The 19,637-nt window shown below is 40.6% G+C and overlaps 2 protein-coding genes across 2 annotated transcripts; both read left to right on the top strand.

Annotated features, from left to right (window-relative positions):
* Window positions 1-10,025: 10,025 nt before the first annotated feature.
* LOC118711304 (protocadherin beta-2) lies at window positions 10,026-12,769 on the top strand. The gene has a single exon (XM_036424329.2). The coding sequence runs from the start codon at window positions 10,185-10,187 to the stop codon at window positions 12,579-12,581; it is 2,397 nt and encodes a 798-aa protein (XP_036280222.1). The 5' UTR covers window positions 10,026-10,184; the 3' UTR covers window positions 12,582-12,769.
* A 3,509-nt stretch (window positions 12,770-16,278) lies between these two features.
* LOC118711305 (protocadherin beta-3-like) lies at window positions 16,279-19,637 on the top strand. Its single transcript, XM_036424330.2, has one exon. It carries the CDS (start codon window positions 16,437-16,439, stop codon window positions 18,798-18,800), a length of 2,364 nt encoding a protein of 787 aa, XP_036280223.1. The 5' UTR covers window positions 16,279-16,436; the 3' UTR covers window positions 18,801-19,637.

Here is a 19,637-nt window from a genome sequence, read left to right as displayed (position 1 = left end):
TTTACAAGTTGTTGTTTTTTTCATTTCTTATTCTTTTTAAAAATATCTAATCCAGGATCCCACAATGCATTTAGTTATGTCTCCTTAGTTTCTATTACCCATGATACAATAGTTCCTTAACATTTCCTTGTCTTTCATGACCTCCAGACTTTTGAAGAATACTAGTTAGTTGTCTGCAAAATGTCCCTCATTTTTTTCAGTTTTATTGAAAAATGATTGACATGCAGAACTGTATAACTTTTAGGTATACAGAAAAAATGACTTGATTTATGTATATTGTGAAATGATTGCCACAATAAGTTTATTTAACAAACATATGCCTCAATTTGAGATTGTCTTTGTTTTCTCATGATTAGATTAATGTTATGCATTATTGGAAAGAACACCACAGGAATGATATTGTGTCCTTCTCAGTGCTTCATATTAAGGGGCACATGATGTCATATATTAACTGGTGATGTTAATCCCTTTTTATTGTAAAAAAATAACAAAATTTACCATGTTAACCATTTTTAAGGGAACAGTTCAGTAGTGTTAATGTTGATCACTTGACTAAGATAATACCTGCCAAGTTTCTTCACTGTAAAGTTGCTATTTTTCCCTTTGTAATTAATAAATACATGAGAACAGATACTTTGAAACTATGCAAATGTTTCTGCTTAAACTTTTGGTTATTAATTTTAGTATCCACTCTTGGATATTTCCTGTGGTAATTAATACTGTGGTATTTAAATGGTGATTTTCTATTTCCCTGATTCCTTTTATATTAATTAATTGAAATCTTTTGGTAAGAAAACTTACTTCTCCCCCATTTATTATTTATTTAGTTTTTTATATATGGACTCATGAATATTTACTCTATTATTTGAGTTATAATCTAATACTACTTTATTTATTTTGTTTTTAAAATCATTTTATCTAGAATGAAGAGCATATTTTAAGGCCTGGAATTACCAACATAAACACATTTTGATCAAAATTAGTATTTATTTTTAAATATATATATTTTATTGATTTTTCACAGAGAGGAAGGGAGAGGGGGAGAAGGATAGAGAGCTAGAAACATCAACTAGCTGCCTCCTGCACACCCGCTACTCCTACTGAGGATGTGCCCACAACCAATGCACATGCCCTTGATCAGAATCAAACCTGGGACCTTTCAGTCCACAGACCAATGCTCTATCCACTGAGCCAAACTGGTTTCGGCAAAATTAGTATTGCTTTATAACACTATATGTTAGAATATTTTAAACAAGCATAGGTTTCTTTAATCCTGTTAAGGTTTATTTATAATGCTGTTTTAACTTTAAATAAAAATTACATTAACTTCATTTTTAATGTTCACATAGTCATAAAACTATTAAATGGATATCAAAATATGAAAAATTTAAATTGTATTATATAGACATATTTATATATTTATAATATGTATAATAGAGATGTTATTTAAAATATATTTATATGCTGAAATTAGAATACAGTTGTATAAGAAATGGAATTGGTCTGGTTTTATTTAATTCTCCCCAAAATAAATGTTTTGCTTTCTCTGTCATGTCTGTGTATTTTATTGTTATAGTTATTTTCTATTTAAGATGAGTTTGTTGTATTCTTGGGAGCGGAATTTATCCATATAATTCTCCTGTATAAAGTTCTATTTCCTATGAAGTTGAGGTATATGACTACCAGAGACTTACTCTTCAACTAAAAATTTGACTTCATTTCCAAATCTATGTAACATTTTGAAATAATACCATTAAACTATTGGTTATATTTACTTCATACTTAAAAGTAGCATTAAAAAGTAAAAATAACAAGGGTTTTCTGGCTAAGTTGGTGAAGCAAGCTTATACTTCTGTGCGCTGTTTAGACAGAAATTATAGATAACCATTAAAAATAGGAAATTTTTAAATGCAAAATCAGAAATGGAACAAACATAAAATAGTGAGGAGGGATAAAACCCTTTCATTGTTGGGCTACAGGATGGGAAGTTGGCATTGCTTGGTATTAGTTTGGTTCTTGTGGGCTATCCAGAGGAAAGTGTACTTCATGAAAGATGGAGAATAAAAGTCAGGGTCAATGCTTAGAGCCAGGAGCTAAGATTTTCACAACAAAAGATTGAAACACCGCTGCCAAAAGATCCCTGAATTTACACTTTATAATAGGTTTCAGACCTATGGAGGTTTCAAACACACACTAGGTACTGAACTTGTAGTCAGCAGGTTCAGTAAAGTCAACTATACTATTTTTATTATTATGTTGCACCAGAAACCCAGATCACTGTTATAAGATCTGGTTCTAGACCATGTTTGGGTGGTCTAGTAGATGAACATGGGTGGGAAGAGCAAGTAAAAAGAAGACAACATTTTAAAAACAGTAGTATCCAAAATAAAACTTAAAGATACTTGTAGAGATGAATTCAGGAGTTACATAAAAAATAGACAAGAATTATGAAAGAGTAAAAAAAGAGACTGAAATAAAAATAGGTGGATATAAATATAGCCTATTAGAAATTTGAAAAATGAAGCACAGTCATGTAACAAAACCTTAGCAGATGGGAAAAAATTTAGCCTGGTCTCTACTGAAGAACAAAGTAGTAAATTGGTATATAACTAAGAAATTCATCAATAGCACAAAAAGATAAATTATGAAAGAGTAGTAAACAATGTTACAGTCATCTATTGTTATGTGACAAACCACCCCAAGACTTAGTGGCATAAAACAGCCATTTTACTATGCTCCTGGACTCGGTGGGTCAGGAATTCAGTGGGGGCATATCAGCGATGGCTTGTTTGCACTATGATGCCTCAGATAGAAAGGCTCAAAACTAGGGTGACATGTGACTATGGGCAACTATATTCTGGAGGTGACTTCTCTTTCATGATTGACGCTGGCAGTCAACCAGAAAACTTGCATGTGACCTTTCTATATGGTCTATGCTTCTTTACAACATGGTGGCTGTGGTCCAAGAACAAATACCACTCCCATCATACTTTCTGGACTTTGGTCAAACAGTCAGAGATCAGATTTAAGCAGAGGGGACATAGGCCTTACGTTTTGAATAGAGGAGTGTCAAAAAAACATGGGGCTCAGGTTTTAAAACTGTCACATAAGACCTGGAAGTTAAGTTGAAAAATCCTAACATAGACCAAATAGAAGTTCCAGAAGAAGAGAATGGAGGGAAAGGCAGAAAGAAGAAAAGGTACTTGCCAAGATGGGCTGCAGATATCCTATCCCATTCATCTGTCTATGGACAGATCACGAACTAGCGTAATTGTAGCTTTACCTGAGTCTCCCTTCTAGGCTGTAACCTGGGGTGTAGGCACCAGGCTTCATTCAATTTTATATCCCCAATGCCTTTCCAGACACAAAAGCCCATGCTCTTAATCACCATTCTGAATAGAACCTGGAATAAACACCTGCCAATAAATTTATAAATTCAATAAATGCATAGCCAGATGACTGGCCTACCTCAAACGGAAGAAATCCAATTCAAGTTACTTTCAAAGGAAACTGTACAGCTATGATATTATGAGAATCACATAATTGATAATGTGATAATAAAAGCATACACTATTTAACTATCATTTTGTTCACATGGCTAACCTAAAAGCTCTAGAGGCACCGAGACCGGATTGGCTCAGTGGAGAAAGCGTCAGCCTGCGGACTGAAAGGTCCCAGGTTTAATTCTGGTCAAGGGCATGTACCTTGGTTGCGGGCACATCCCCAGTGGTGGTTGTGCAGAAGGCAGCTGATCGATGTTTCTAACTCTCTATCTCTCTCCCTTCCTCTCTGTAAAGAATAAATAAAATATATATTTAAAAAAGAATAAAAAATAAAAGCCGTAAAGGTAATTAATCTATCAGGAAGTAAGTAATGTGCCACTTGATTACGGACAGCCTTGGGCTGAGGGAAAGCGCTGTAGACACGAGGTTTTCAGTGCGGACGCCTGGTGGTGCTGCATGCTAAAAAGTAGGAGGAGGAGCCCTGAGTTAGCAGCAGACTCCATCTTAGAAAAGACAAAATCCCAAGGATGCTGGGGATAGACAGGATTTGGAAAACGTTTGCAGCAAGCCCATATTTTAGACCTTTCTGCCAATGAATGGGACTAAAAACAAGCTGATGATCTCTCTCTTACAAGGCTTTCGAAGGCTTCTTTTATTAAGATAACGTACTCAGCGGATATTCAGGAAATCGTGCGAGAGAAAATCTGGCAGAAGAGGCAAGTGGTGAGTTTTTCTTTCTTCTTAGGCATAGCCGTACCGCAGATGGTCCAGGAAGAGGAAAGCTGGGTTTATTGTCAGAATTTTTGCAGCGTCGGTCGGCGCTGAAGGCGGAGAGGGGAGCGTTTCTGTAGCCGCAGGAGGGTAGGTGAGAGCAGGGAGGTTTCCGAAGAGCTCAACAACGGTTTACATCCGGCCGCAGAGGAGCCTTTGCTCCCCAACAGGAATCCAGACTCCTGCGCTCTGCAAGTATTGCCTGCAAACGTTTGTTTTATTAGAAGAACCTGAGTCTGAGATGATCACCCTTTGAAAATTTCATTTGAGCATTCCAGAATGTGCACCGGGGACATGCATGAGATTTGGGTGAATGTATAATGATGGGAAACCACATAATCAGTTTAATTTCCATTTTCACAATAATGAGCGCCACAATCATGGCATAAACAATTTTCCCATCCGTGGTGGGAAATGGCTGGGTGAAGAACAACCCAAGGTAAGTTTAACTCTCACAGAAAGGAATGTTAGGTATCATCACTTGTCTGGGACTCCTAAGGTCCAAATCGCGACAGTCAGTGACAACCTGAAGATTTGTGTCTCAATAAGTAAGAAACGGCTGCACGATCTCTCCAGGCTCACTGAATTCTCCAAGCTCTGGGAAGTACTCACCAAATATCTTAAATGCTACTGACATCTGTGCATTATAAAGCGCCAATGCAAGAAAATTACCAGGCAATCTCAAGGCCATGTCGCAATTCTCAGGCATTCCCTTTGGAAATCGTTTCAGAAATATATTTCTTCATGTGAAGGCTGTTGGATGGCATGTCCATTGAATTAGTCATTTTGATACCTATCTGCTCATCCTGGAGTACCTCTAGAAACAGACATCACCTCTTTATGGATCATCATCTCAGCATTCTGGAATAAAAAGAAAATGCCTCAATCCTTCCAGAATCTTTTTCATTGAATGTTAAAAATTGTCCATATTTTGCCAACTTAGTGCAATACAGAGATGAGGGAGATACATGCAACATCACTCTATTACAAATGGAATTAGGTTCCTCGAAGCTGAAAGACAAGAGGTAAAGACAAATATCATCTTTGGCATTCTTGCTTTAAGATTCTGGGTAGAAAGGAGAGTAAATAACATGGTGATTTATGGCTCTAACTTAAGTAGAATTTTCTTCTGAAACATAAGCAGTTGTTAATATATAGTCAACAAGTACTAATGGCTTAGCTATTTTTATCTTCTTATTTACCTCACAGTGGTCTTTGTTTAGAAGCCAGTAGCCTCTTTCTTGTTGAGTACAGAAACAAATGCATATTTTTTTCTGCTCATACCTAATTGTCTTTGATCTTCCAAAGGTAAGTTACCTCTAAAACTGTGTGTGGACCATTCTCACAGGTATCTGGAAGTTTGACAAGAAAACTCATTTCAGGTCTGTACATAAACTGATAGTCTTAATAACTTCCCATGCAAGGTCAGGCTATTTTAAAGTCATCTTTTGCTTTCCTTGATATTTCATGGATGATGGCTGATACATTGAAATAGTCTACTGTCCAGCAGGATTGGTCCCCATCTATTAAATTCAAATAACTATTTATTTGAGACGGTTAATATTATGTAGTTCTTTATATTTAAAAAAGTCATGTGATGATGACACAAAATCAAAAACAGATATAAAACTACATTTGACTTTGAATAATGCAAGAGTTAGAGGTGCTGACCTTCATACAGTTAAAATCCCCATATAACTTTTGACTCCCACCAAACTTGTTCCTTGGTATCCAAGGGGGATTGGTTCCAGGACCCCTGAAAATACTACAGATGTTGAAGTTCCCTGTTTAAATGGTGTAGATCAGTGCATACAATTGGTTCTCCATATCCGCAAACCCCCAACAACAGATGGAAAACAGTACAGGTATTTATTGAAAAGAATCCCCATATAAGTAGACCTGTAGTTTAAACATACATTGTTCAAGGGTCACACTGTACAGGGAGAAAGTTTCATTGATGGAAATAAATGTCTCTTTCATTATTTAAGGCATAATTTTCTGAGTAGCTCATTTATTGCAGTGTTATATTTGTACTGTTAATTTTTACTGTTTTCTTAAATATCAAAAATAATCCATTCTTTAGCAATTAATATTCCAGCATCTCCAATACATTAAAGGAAAATGTCATGTAATATGGACTGGCAAAACAATCTATATATACTCAAATCGAGCTAGAACTCATGGTAATATCTGGTCAAGATTTTTTTTTCAAGGAAACAGTTTGTACCAATAGACTATGATGATTCTCCTTAAACTAAAAAATGCCAAGATTCTTATGCAAATTCTCTTTTAAAACCATTAATTGCATATTTGTATCAGGGAAGAGAATAAAGCCTTGCTTGAATCACCTTTACTTTGAAATCCTGCTTGCTTGAGCTTTATGAAATGCATATCTTAATAAATTATAGAAAAACATATTTTTTTGTCTCCTTAATAAGGCAAAATAAATTGTTTAAGTTTACCACAGGTCCAAAATTTCTACCCTAATACAATAAAAGGTGCTAGAATCCTCCCTTCCCATGTTAGAATATTTCTCATATACTAGTATTTCCCATAGGAACCTCTCTTTTGCCATCTGATCACTGAGTGTAAAATTAGATTGTGAGCTAAAGACCATTGGAGGGTTGGATTCTTGGCCTCAGTTGGGGTGCATGCAACCAATTGGTGTGTCTCTATCACATCGATATTTCTCTTCACCTCTCCTCCTCCCTCCTTTCCACTGTCTGAAAATCAATGGAAAAAATGTCCTTGAGTGAGGATTTAAAAGAAAAGAAAATAACAGTGGATATAATACATTGAAACCTGGAAACCACTGATAAAAAAAATCAGCACTGGTTCAGTCATCTCTGGAGAATGACTAGAAATAAATATCCATTTATTTGCTATCTAGATGTATGGATAGCATTGAAATGGAAAAAAGAATGAAACCTTATGAATTGTGAGAACACCTATGACTCAAACTTTCCTCTCCTTTATGCTATCTCCAAATTCACCATAACTGTTTTAATTCAGAGAACCTATCATAACTAAATAAGTATATGCTTGGCTAAATGTAAAATTTCAAGTGATTTGCTAATCATTATTTTCCTTTATGATGTCCATGATCATCATTATATCTCTATCTGATCTTAACTAAGTTTTGCAGTCTGTGTTGAGATTGTTTTTTAAAGTCTTGGGTCTTGGGGTTTATTCACCTGGATAAAGTGTGTTAAATGCTTAATGTCAATACATTAAAATATTTTGGGTTATAGTATTAATATAAAATAATCATGAAAAGAAGAAATCATAACAGAACACAAGTAGGAATTTATTTCTAAATGTTAAGAAAGGGAGCCTGTAATTGTTAAATTTTTAAAACCCAAATCCAATAAATAAATGAGATCTTTAAAAATGTTATGCCATTGTTACATTTTCTAAATCATCCATTCCAGTTTTCTGGAAATACAGAAGATAAAGGTACAGGTTTAATGACACCATAAGGGAACAATCAGATAAATTCATAATGTAGGACACCCTTTAAGACAACTGGTCTGAACACTTTAAGAAATTAAATATCATAAAAGATGGGAGACTTTTCTAGAATAAACAGATATAACACCCAATACAATCATAAAATTTGGTTTAAAAATTTCTAAGACATTTCTTATAACAGGTAGTTAAGAAAGCAAGCACATTTGTTAAAAAACAAACAAACACAAATCTCAAGAGTAAATATGAATTCTTTTCAAGTTGAAGAAAATCAGGGAAGGATAATGGAAAGATAATGAGATTTAAAATAAGATTTTAATATAGTTTTATTGATTTCAGAGGAAGAGATAGAAACATCAATGATGAGAATCATTGATTGGCTGCCAGAATCAAACCTGAAACCCTTCAGCTCCCAAGCTGATTATCCACTGAGCCAAACCAGCTAGGGCTGAGATTTTATAAGGACTAGATTTTTTATAACATTAGAAAATTATTGTTAATTTTAAGTGTGATAGTGGCATTATGAATGTGTGGGATATACTTGGGAGATGCCTGAAGAAATATTTAGAGGTGAAGTGTCATGATGTCTTCAAGTTGCTTTCAAATGAGTCAGAAAACAAAGAGAGTAAAATAATGTGTAGAGTAAAATATATAGATTCAACAAATAAGATAAAATACAAATAACTTTTAAGTTTTCAATTAGGTAGAATTATGTTGGTATAGTTCTTTTTAACTTTTCCATACAGTATATTTGAAACATGTTTTCATACAAATAATTAATATACTTTATTTTTTAGAACAGTTTTAGGTTTTACAGAAAATTAAGCAGATAATACAGAGTTCCCATATACCCATGTTCTTCCATTCAGTTATTCTAGTATTACCATCTTGCATTAGTGTGGTACATTTATTATAACTGATGAATCCATATTGAGCCATTATTATTATTATTATTATTATTAAATATATTTTATTGATTTTGTACAGAGAGGAAGGGAAAGAGATAGCGAGTTAGAAACATCGACGAGAGAGAGTCATAAATCAGCTGCCTCTTGCACACCCCCTACTGGGGATGTGCCTGCAACCAAGGTACATGCCCTTGACCGGAATCGAACCCAGGACCTTTCAGTTCCCAAGCCGACGCTTTATCCATTGAGCCAAACCGGTTTCGGCTGAGCATTATTATTAACTGAAGTCTGTAGTTGGCATTATGGTTCACTCTTTGTGTTGTACATTCTATGGGTTTTGACGAGTGTGTAATGCCATAAATCCATTATTACAGTGTCTCAGTGTCCCCAAGACCCCATATTTTACCTCTTATTCACTGCCCCCCCCCTTGTAACAGCTAATCTTAACACGCCTATACTTTTTCCAAAATGTCAGGTACTTGCAATAATAGCATAGGTAGCCTTTTCAGACTGGCTTCTTTCACTAAACAATATACATTTATTTCCTCCATGGCTTTTTTAAAAATTGAGAATTCATTTCTTTTGATCACATATTTAAAAAACACACAAAAAGGTCATTGGAAAAATTTTCAATATTTACTGGGTATTTGATATTGTGAAATGATTAATGTTGCTAGATGCAATAATTGAAGTTATATAAATTAACACTCTTATCTGTTAGAAGGAAATAAAAATATTGATACATTCCTAAGAAGAATTACCCAGCTATGCTAGGAAAATTTCATGTGGATCGAATGCACCAAATCTCAGGAATATATGAAGTGGGAGAGTGCAGGAGAGAAATATGAGTAAAAAGAATATCTCAGTGTCCATGAGAATGTTCTTATGTGAATTCTGTGCTTTACCTGGGTCTCTGTACTTTTCTGTTGGCTTAAGCATGAGGATGGTAACCTAGCTAGCCCCTACTGAGATGTGCGCATGCTGGAGCTCTGAATAAAAACTGGAGACTGATTAGTCAAAGCCTTTTTTCATCCTAGGACTGAAATTGCTCCCTTCCAGTTTCAGAAGTTCATTCCTACCCCAAACCCCAGTTTAAAAATAACTGCTTGAATCTGTGAGGAAAGTAGGATGGAAAGTTGTCTATGTTTGGCATGTCGTTGTGGGCGCAATGAAAAAGCCTTTCGAAACGAGGTAAGACTTGGAAGACATCACTTGAAAGTGTTCCATTTAGATTGTCATCAGTGTGAAAGAAGGGATTGGGATTTTCTTATTGTTTTGGAGACAGTACATACTCGGAAAGGACGCGGGGTGGCGCTGCAGCATTAGAAGTAGAAGGAAGAAGGCGACCAGACTGCCCTCCTTTAAGCCAGATGCTCTGCTAAAGAATCCAGCAGGAAGCGGAGGCTTTCTGGGTTGTAGATCCGGGAAATTCGGGCGCTAAGCGTCTCCAATTATCCCAGTAGCTGGGACAAACTGGGAGTCAGCCACCGCGCGAGCCGGACCTGGGTCAGGTTTGCTGGGAGAGCGGAAGGAGATGGAGGCCAGAGAAGGAAAGGAACGCTTTCTGAAACAAAGGCAAGTCTTGATATTCTTTGTTTTGCTGGGCACAGCTCAGGCTGGTTCCGCACCGAGGCGTTATTCGGTGGCCGAGGAAATGGAGAGTGGCTCCTTTGTGGCCAATTTGTTAAAAGACCTGGGATTGGAGGTAGATGAGCTGGCTGCGCGAGGGGCCCGCGTCGTTTCCAAAGGGAAAAAAATGCGTTTGCACTTGGATAGGCAGACCGGGGATTTGTTGTTAAATGAGCAGCTGGACCGGGAGGAGCTGTGCGGCCCTACCGAGCCCTGCCTGCTACCTTTCCAGGTGTTGCTGGAAAACCCTTTGCAGTTTTTTCAGGCTGAGCTACGGATTAGGGATATAAATGATCATCCCCCGGTTTTCCTAGACAAAGAAATAATTTTGAAAATCCCAGAAAGTATCACTCCCGGGACTGCTTTCTTAATAGAATGTGCCCAGGATTTGGATGTGGGAAGCAACAGTATCCAAAGTTACACAGTCACCCCCAATTCCCACTTCCATCTGAAATTGCAAAACAGTTCCGAGGGCTTGATATCACCACAGCTGGTGCTGGACAAAGCGCTGGACCGCGAGGAACAGTCTGAGATCACGTTAACTCTAACGGCGCTGGATGGCGGGAAGCCACCCCAGTCTGGCACCGCCCTGGTCCACATTGAAGTCTTGGACATCAATGATAACGCCCCGGAATTTGCAAGGTTGCTCTATGAAGTTCAGATTCTGGAAAACAGCCCCATTGGATCCCAGGTTGCTATGGTCTCAGCTAGAGATTTAGACATTGGGGCCTATGGAGAAATATCCTATGTCTTCTCCCAAGCTTCCGAAGATATTCGCAAAACTTTTCGAATAAATGCAAAATCCGGAGAACTCCTTTTAACACAGGAACTGGATTTTGAATCCATTCAGACTTACACATTAAATATTCAGGCGATAGATGGTGGGGGTCTTTCTGGAAGTTGTGTGGTGCTTGTCCACGTGATAGATTTGAATGACAACCCTCCGGAACTGACCATGTCAACGCTTATCAATGAAATCCCAGAAAACTTGCAGGAGACGGTCATTGCTGTATTCAGTGTTTCAGATCCTGACTCGGGAGACAATGGAAGGATGGTTTGCTCCATCCAAGATCACCTTCCGTTCTTGCTTAAACCGTCTGTTGAGAATTTTTACTCTATAGTGACAAACACAGCCCTGGACCGAGAGATGACATCTGAGTACAACATCACCATCACCGTCACTGACATGGGCACCCCCAGGCTGAAAACCCAGCACAACATCACCCTGCTGGTCTCCGACGTCAACGACAACGCCCCCGCCTTCACCCAGCCCTCCTACAGCCTGCTCCTCCGCGAGAACAACAGCCCCGCCCTGCACATCGGCAGCGTCAGCGCCACAGACAGGGACGCGGGCGCCAACGCCCAGATCACCTACTCGCTGCTGCCGCCCCGGGACCCGCGCCTGCCCCTGGCCTCGCTGGTGGCCATCAACGCCGACACCGGCCAGCTGTTCGCGCTGCGGGCGCTGGACTTCGAGGCGCTGCGGGCGTTCGAGTTCGGCGTGGGCGCCACGGACCGCGGGGCGCCCGCGCTGAGCAGCCAGGCGCTGGTGCGCGTGCAGGTGCTGGACGCCAACGACAACGCGCCCTCCGTGCTGTACCCGCCGCACAACGGCTCCGCGCCCTGCACCGAGCTGGTGCCCAGGGCAGCCGAGCCGGGCTACCTGGTGAGCAAGGTGGTGGCGGTGGACGCCGACTCGGGCCAGAACGCCTGGCTGTCGTTCCAGCTGCTCAGGGCCACGGAGCCCGGGCTGTTCGGCGTGTGGGCGCACAATGGCGAGGTGCGCACGGCGCGGCCGCTGGGCGAGCGCGACGCGGCCAGGCACAGGCTGGTGGTGCTGGTCAGGGACCATGGCGAGCCCGCGCTGTCGGCCAGCGTCACGCTGCACGTGCTGCTGGTGGACGGCTTCTCGCAGCCCTACCTGCCGCTGCCCGAAGCGGCGGCCGAGCAGGCGCGGGCGGATCCGCTGACCGTGTACCTGGTGGTGGCGCTGGCGGCGGTGTCGTCGCTGTTCCTGTTCTCGGTGCTGGCGTTGGTGGCGGTGCGGCTGTGCAGGCGGAGCAGGGCGGCCTGGGCGGGTGGCTGCTCGGTGCCTGAGGGCCACCTTCCTGGCCACCTGGTGGACGTGAGCGGTACTGGGACCCTGTCCCAGAGCTACCAGTATGAGGTGTGTCTGATGGGAGGCTCAGGGACCAGCGAGTTCAAGTTCCTCAAACCCATTCTTCCCAACTTCCTTGCTCCAGGTGAGGAGAGGGCTAATGAGGCAAACCCCAGTTTCAGGAACAGCTCTGAATTCAGTTAAGAATCAGTAGGGGTCTACTGACTCTAGTCTCAGTTAATTTGTGAAAAATCCCTTTTTCCTGCTCTGCCCATTGAGGTTGTTTCCTTTTATTTGAAATGTAAATATCGCATTTCAATTCAGTGCATGTTACTCGTGTTTCTAAATGTGTTGCTTTGTGGTATAATGAATGCTAATTTTCTTTGTATTCTCATTGGCAATTAGTCTCTCTGTACCTCAATTCCACTTAAAATGTGAAAGTAAATATTGTTTCCCCAAAAGTCTGAATTTTTAAGTTAAAGCATCTCTTTCTATACCTCCTTTTCCTAGGGCCTAAGTAATTTTGCAGTCGTACATTTTTTAAATGTTTGCTATTCCTACAGGCTTTTTTTTTTTTTTTAAATCCCAGAATATTTGTTTTCTATACTCTTAGGCTAGTGTAAGTTTTATCTTGTGAAGTCACATTGGCTAAAGCCATTAATATAGGTAGATTCATGAAAAATAAAGTACTCTGTCACATTTTTTCTAAATATATACTATCACAAAGTGGCCATACACGGAAGCTGTGATTCTTCAGAGATGTGAGAACTTTGACTGTTGTATTGCACAAACCATTCCCATTAAAAGTATTCGATCTGCCCTAACTGGTTTGGCTCAGTGGATAGAGCATCGGCCTGGGGACTTAAGGGTCCCAGGTTTGATTCTGGTCAAGGGCAGCTGATCTATGTTTCTCTCTCATCAATGTTTCTAACTCTCTCTCCCTCTCCCTTCCTCTCTGTAAAAAAATCAATAAAATATGTTTTTTTAAAAGTATTCAATAAATCAACCACTAATATTCCAAACTGCAGCGAAATGCATAGGACATGCCCAGTCATTTTCAAAGACATGCTAATCTTCAAGCTTTTGGTTGTTTTTGGTTTTTTTTAAGTTTGGGGGAGATATAAAGAAGTAAAACTATATTTACTGATGATCTGATTATGCATGTGGAAAACTCTACAATAATTCTCAAAAAAAAGTTACAGTTATGAGTACATTTAGCAAAGCTGCAGTTTACAAGGCTAGTACACAAAATTTAATTGAATTTATCAAATCTCTTGAATTTCAAATAGGAAGTTTTTAATAATTAAAACAGAGATTTTTAAAAGGTGGAATTGAAACAAGCAGAGATTACATTTTTTTAAAAAAAGATTTGAGGGAATGTGTATCTTTGTCCTTAACCAAATTTTAGAAACTTTGAATGTAGTTTAACATTGCATTTTTTTTCAAAATTTTTTGGAGCATTTCTGATTCAATTGGAAATAAGCTCATGGGGAAATATTTATCTTGGTCTGTCTGCTCATTCCTTTTTTTTTTTTTTCATGGACTATCTACTTCTCCTTTCCCCTTTCAATTTTCTACTTTTCAATGCTTTTTTCTTTTCTTTTTTTTAAAATATATTTTTATTGATTTTGTACAGAGAGGAAGGGAGAGAGATAGAGAGCTAGAAACATCAATGAGAGAGAGTCATTGATCAGCTGCCTCTTGCACACCCCCTATCGGGGATATGCCCGCAACCAAGGTACATGCCCTTGACCGGAATCGAACCCGGGACCTCTCAGTCCCCAAGCTGACTCTCTATCCATTGAGCCAAACCGGTTTCGGCGCTTTTTTCTTTTTAGGTGCTTGAATTATGTTTCTCAACTGCTCCCCATTTATTGCATGTTTAGCACAATGACTTGAAAATGATAGGTTCTTAATAAAATACTTGAATGACTGATTGAAAAAAAGAAGTGTCTTTTTTTTTCCACCTGTGATAGATATTGATATTTAAATACTTACAGGACAAACTTTTGCTGGAATTAACTGCTCTCTGATGCATACTGAATTTATATAGAATATATAGTTTATTAATTGAAGTGATCACTATTATTTGAACACGATGCAGTTATCAGTTCTTGCTGTCTCTTTCCTTCAACATATTTTTCCTTTTCACTTCTTGCTTAATTTGACTCACCAATTCTAGCCACAGCTTGAGGAATACAAATGGGGAAACAGTATTTTGTGTTTTATAATTTCAAAGTTGGATTCATCCAACTTTCTGTATTTCTTGAAGTTCAATTTTTGACCTAGACATTAAAATAAAATTTTAATTTTTAATGTCAGTCTGCCTACCTTAAAATATTTATATCATTTGATGCTTGAGCTATACTGTTAAAATTATAAGATGAATGTGAAAGATCTTATTTTGAGATGATTAGTGGTGTGGAGTACCATCTTGCTATCCAAAGTCTCTGATGAACCAATTTATTAACTGAGGATCTTGAATAAGTCACATAACTTTGTCCTCCCAAACTAATAATAACAGCTATGTCAATAGCTTGCAGTTATAATCAAATAAGATTATATATATAAGATTATATTATATTATATATATAAAATAACAAGATTATATATATATATATATAATCTTGTTATTTTATATATCACTAATATTAATACTAAACTTAATAGATAAGCCTTTGGGTAATATTCCTGATAATTGTGAAGTAGCTAGATCCAGCACATGATATTTGTGCTGTTCATTTCCCTGCCTGAAACATTGCACTAGCTTCCTTTTATTCTTAGAATAAAATCCAAGCACCCATTATTTGGGCCCTGTCTACCTCTCCAGCCTTCTCTTCCCATTTATTTTTGGGACAGGAATTTTGGGTACACTGATCTTCCTTCGTTGTCTAGAATAGCTATGCTTTACTGTCTTGGGGCCTTTACATGTCAGTTTTTCATATACAGAATCTTCCCATTTTGTAGCTGTACCCTGGCAAACTTCTCATCATTCATGTTCCATTAAAATGGCACATCTTTGGGAACTTTTTCTCAAACCCTGCCCCCCATTAAAATTAGACCTCCCTACCCATACTTTCAAGTTCACTCAGTAAATTTCCTAGATAGAACTTTTCACACGGTTTGAACATCTGTTCAAAGTCTTCACCCCATTAAATGGAAGACTGTGTAAGGTATATGCCTGCCTTGTTACCACTACATGCCCAACTTCTACAAACTTAACAGGTATCTGTTTCCACAGATGGAACACGGTCTTACTGATGAAACCAATACTGGTAAAACCACTGTGAAATAAAAAGGAGAAAGCTCTGTATTCCCCGAGTGAATGTTAAAATATGGAAGGAATGAGGTATTTGTGGTCTCCGGCTATACCCGCTGACATCATCTATTATAACTTTTTATGCATGAGTTCATCTTTTCATAACATTTTTTCTTACTATAAAAGCAACTCGTGCACATTTTACAAAAGTTGGGAAATAAAGAAAAACACAAATATGATAGTGAAGCACGTCATAATGTAGAGCAAAATCTTTACAAATTTGTTTAATAATTACAGACAGGTGTGGTAGCCCTAGCAGGCGTCCACTTCCGCAAAATCATATCAATGAGGACTCTGCCAGGAAGAGTATCGTCTTTAAATAAGGGCGCATTTAATTTCTCTAGGTTGTGTGTTTGTTTGTTTTTAACTCAAGTAACACAGGAAACTCCTCCAGTAGCGTCAACTGGTTTTAGAAAGGGGAATAAGCAATTGAAAAGATCAAAACAACAGAAGTTCCCAAGCATCTTCTGCAAGAGTTAGAAACTGCGAGCGAACGCATGGTGGCGCTGTTGACTAAGAAGGAGAATTAAACCACAGGCACTGTGCGTACTCCGTACGTAACGCAACGCACCGATCCGGTACGGCACACCAGGAGTTGTGAGCTTGGACAGATTTAAAGCAAGCAAATCTGAGCCCTGGAAGGGATTATTTGCTAGATCTTCTCCAAACGTTGGAGGCAAAAGACTTTGCATTTCCCAGCGCTGTCGGAGGCTCAGCTTGGCAATATTTCTTGGAAGAACATGGCAGGAAATGAATTGGAGGCCGGAGAGGAGCCATTTCTTAGACAAAGGCAAGTCCTGTTTCTCTTTGTTTTTCTTGGTGGGTTTCTGGCTTGGTCTGAATCGAGACGCTACTCTGTGGCTGAGGAGAAAGAGAGGGGCTTTTTAATCACCAACCTAGCAAAGGATTTGGGGCTCAGTGTAGGGGAACTGGCCGCGAGGGGGGCCCAAGTCGTGTCTAAAGGGAACAGACAGCGTCTTCAGCTCAGCCATCAGACCGGTGATTTGCTCCTGCAGGAGAAATTGGACCGGGAGGAGCTATGCGGCCCCACAGAGCCATGTATACTGCATTTTCAGATTTTACTGCAAAACCCTCTGCAGTTTATTCCAAATGAGCTCCAGATCATAGATGTCAATGACCATTCTCCAGTATTCTTTGAAAATGAAATGCAGCTGAAAATCCTAGAAAGCACTCCACCGGGAACAATAATTCCACTGGGAAATGCTGAGGATTTGGATGTGGGGAGAAACAGCCTCCAAAACTACACCATCACTCCGAATGCCCATTTCCACGTCCTCACAAACAGGCGTAGGGATGGAAGGAAGTACCCAGAATTAGTGCTGGACAAAGCGCTGGACCGCGAGGAGCAGCCGCAGTTCAGTTTAACGCTCACAGCGCTGGATGGCGGGTCGCCGCCCAGGTCTGGCAACGTTCAGCTCCACATCCTGGTCTTAGACATAAATGACAACGCCCCAGAATTTACACAGCCGCTCTATGAGGTTGAAGTTCTAGAGAATAGCCCCGTTAACTCTGTTATTGTCACTGTCTCAGCTTCTGATTTAGATATAGGGACTTTTGGGACACTAGCATACTCATTTGTTCATGCTTCTGAAGAAATTTCCAAAACTTTTCAATTAAATGCAATTACTGGTGATATCCAACTAATCAAATATTTGAATTTCGAGGCAATTAATAGTTATGAGGTTGACATAGAAGCTACGGATGGTGGAGGCCTTACCGGAAAATCAACAGTAATAGTTCAGGTGGTTGATGTCAATGACAACCCACCACAGCTGACCTTGTCGTCAGTTACTAGCCCGATCCCGGAAAACTCGCCAGAGACGGTGGTGGCCATTTTCAGTGTTTCCGATCCAGACTCTGGAGACAATGGGAGAATGATGTGTTCCATCCAGAACAATCTCCCCTTTGTCCTAAAACCATCCGTAGACAACTTTTATACCCTGGTGTCCGAAGGAGCCCTGGACAGAGAGAGCCAGGCCGAGTACAACATCACCATCACCGTCACCGACTTGGGGACCCCCAGGCTGAAAACCCAGCACAACATCACCCTGCTGGTCTCCGACGTCAACGACAACGCCCCCGCCTTCACCCAGCCCTCCTACAGCCTGTTCCTCCGCGAGAACAACAGCCCCGCCCTGCACATCGGCAGCGTCAGCGCCACAGACAGGGACGCGGGCGCCAACGCCCAGCTCACCTACTCGCTGCTGCCGCCCCGGGACCCGCGCCTGCCCCTGGCCTCGCTGGTGGCCATCAACGCGGACACCGGCCAGCTGTTCGCGCTGCGGGCGCTGGACTTCGAGGCGCTGCGGGCGTTCGAGTTCGGCGTGGGCGCCACGGACCGCGGGGCGCCCGCGCTGAGCAGCCAGGCGCTGGTGCGCGTGCAGGTGCTGGACGCCAACGACAACGCGCCCTCCGTGCTGTACCCGCCGCACAACGGCTCCGCGCCCTGCACCGAGCTGGTGCCCAGGGCGGCCGAGCCGGGCTACCTGGTGAGCAAGGTGGTGGCGGTGGACGCCGACTCGGGCCAGAACGCCTGGCTGTCGTTCCAGCTGCTCAGGGCCACGGAGCCCGGGCTGTTCGGCGTGTGGGCGCACAATGGCGAGGTGCGCACGGCGCGGCCGCTGGGCGAGCGCGACGCGGCCAGGCACAGGCTGGTGGTGCTGGTCAGGGACCATGGCGAGCCCGCGCTGTCGGCCAGCGTCACGCTGCACGTGCTGCTGGTGGACGGCTTCTCGCAGCCCTACCTGCCGCTGCCCGAAGCGGCGGCCGAGCAGGCGCGGGCGGATCCGCTGACCGTGTACCTGGTGGTGGCGCTGGCGGCCGTGTCGTCGCTGTTCCTGTTCTCGGTGCTGGCGTTGGTGGCGGTGCGGCTGTGCAGGCGGAGCAGGGCGGCCTGGGCGGGTGGCTGCTCGGTGCCTGAGAGCCACCTTGCTGGCCACCTGGTGGACGTGAGCGGTACTGGGACCCTGTCCCAGAGCTACCAGTATGAGGTGTGTCTGATGGGAGGCTCAGGGACCAGCGAGTTCAAGTTCCTCAAACCCATTCTTCCCAATAGTTTGGTTCAAGACATTGAGCAAGAGTAGTGCAAAACTGTAATTTTCAGGCATACCGGTAGCTTAGGTTTCATTAATAGAAGAATAAAAAGTTGTTTGACTATGAATACTTTCAAAATCAAGAATCTTTAGTTGAAAAAAAAAACACTTTAGTTTATAATCATTTTGTTTAGTTATTGATTTCCGTTTATATCAAGTTAGTTAATCCTTGCATATTTTTATCTGTTTTCTTTCTTAACAATGTTGTCTTAATGCCTCCTTTTCTTTTTCTAATAGGCAAGTTAAAATAAATTCATTATGTTTTAATGTTGACTTTAAATAGGTTTATTTTAAGTAACTCATTTCAAATTTTATATACATAGCAAGTGATAATGTTCCTTATAATATTCCTAAAGCAGCTTTTCTATGGTTCATGAAGTTTGTGGATAGATAAGAATGTGTTTTCTTTCAGATGTTCCATCTTTAAGGCACAGCATGTTTTTCGGGCTATAGTACCTAAAAGAAAGTGATACATTTAATTCATTTTGTTTTTACATTTGCAATTAATATTTCAATGTTATATATGCTTATATTGACTCAGTGGGCATAATATAGGCTAACAGGCAGATTACTCTTAGGTTTGCCTAAAGTGTATTCACGAGCTTGGAAAAATTAAACAAGGCATTTTGAACAACTGATTGTGCTTTTCCATTTGATATGAAAACATTGTTTAGGAAGGCATCTTGTGGGGTGACAATTTGGTAAGTAAATTTTAAGATATAAATGTTACTGACCTTGGGGTCCTTTTAAAAATGTCCAGACAGTACTTGTATACATGATCTACAAATGATTCATAGTAAGATTGGTGTCCCATTCAACCCTACTTTT

The sequence above is a fragment of the Pipistrellus kuhlii genome, unplaced genomic scaffold (assembly GCF_014108245.1).
Source record: "Pipistrellus kuhlii isolate mPipKuh1 unplaced genomic scaffold, mPipKuh1.p scaffold_m20_p_8, whole genome shotgun sequence".
Taxonomy (NCBI): domain Eukaryota; kingdom Metazoa; phylum Chordata; class Mammalia; order Chiroptera; family Vespertilionidae; genus Pipistrellus; species Pipistrellus kuhlii.
The sequence above is the reverse complement of the archived record's forward strand: the minus strand, read 5'-3'. Positions and strand labels throughout refer to the sequence as shown.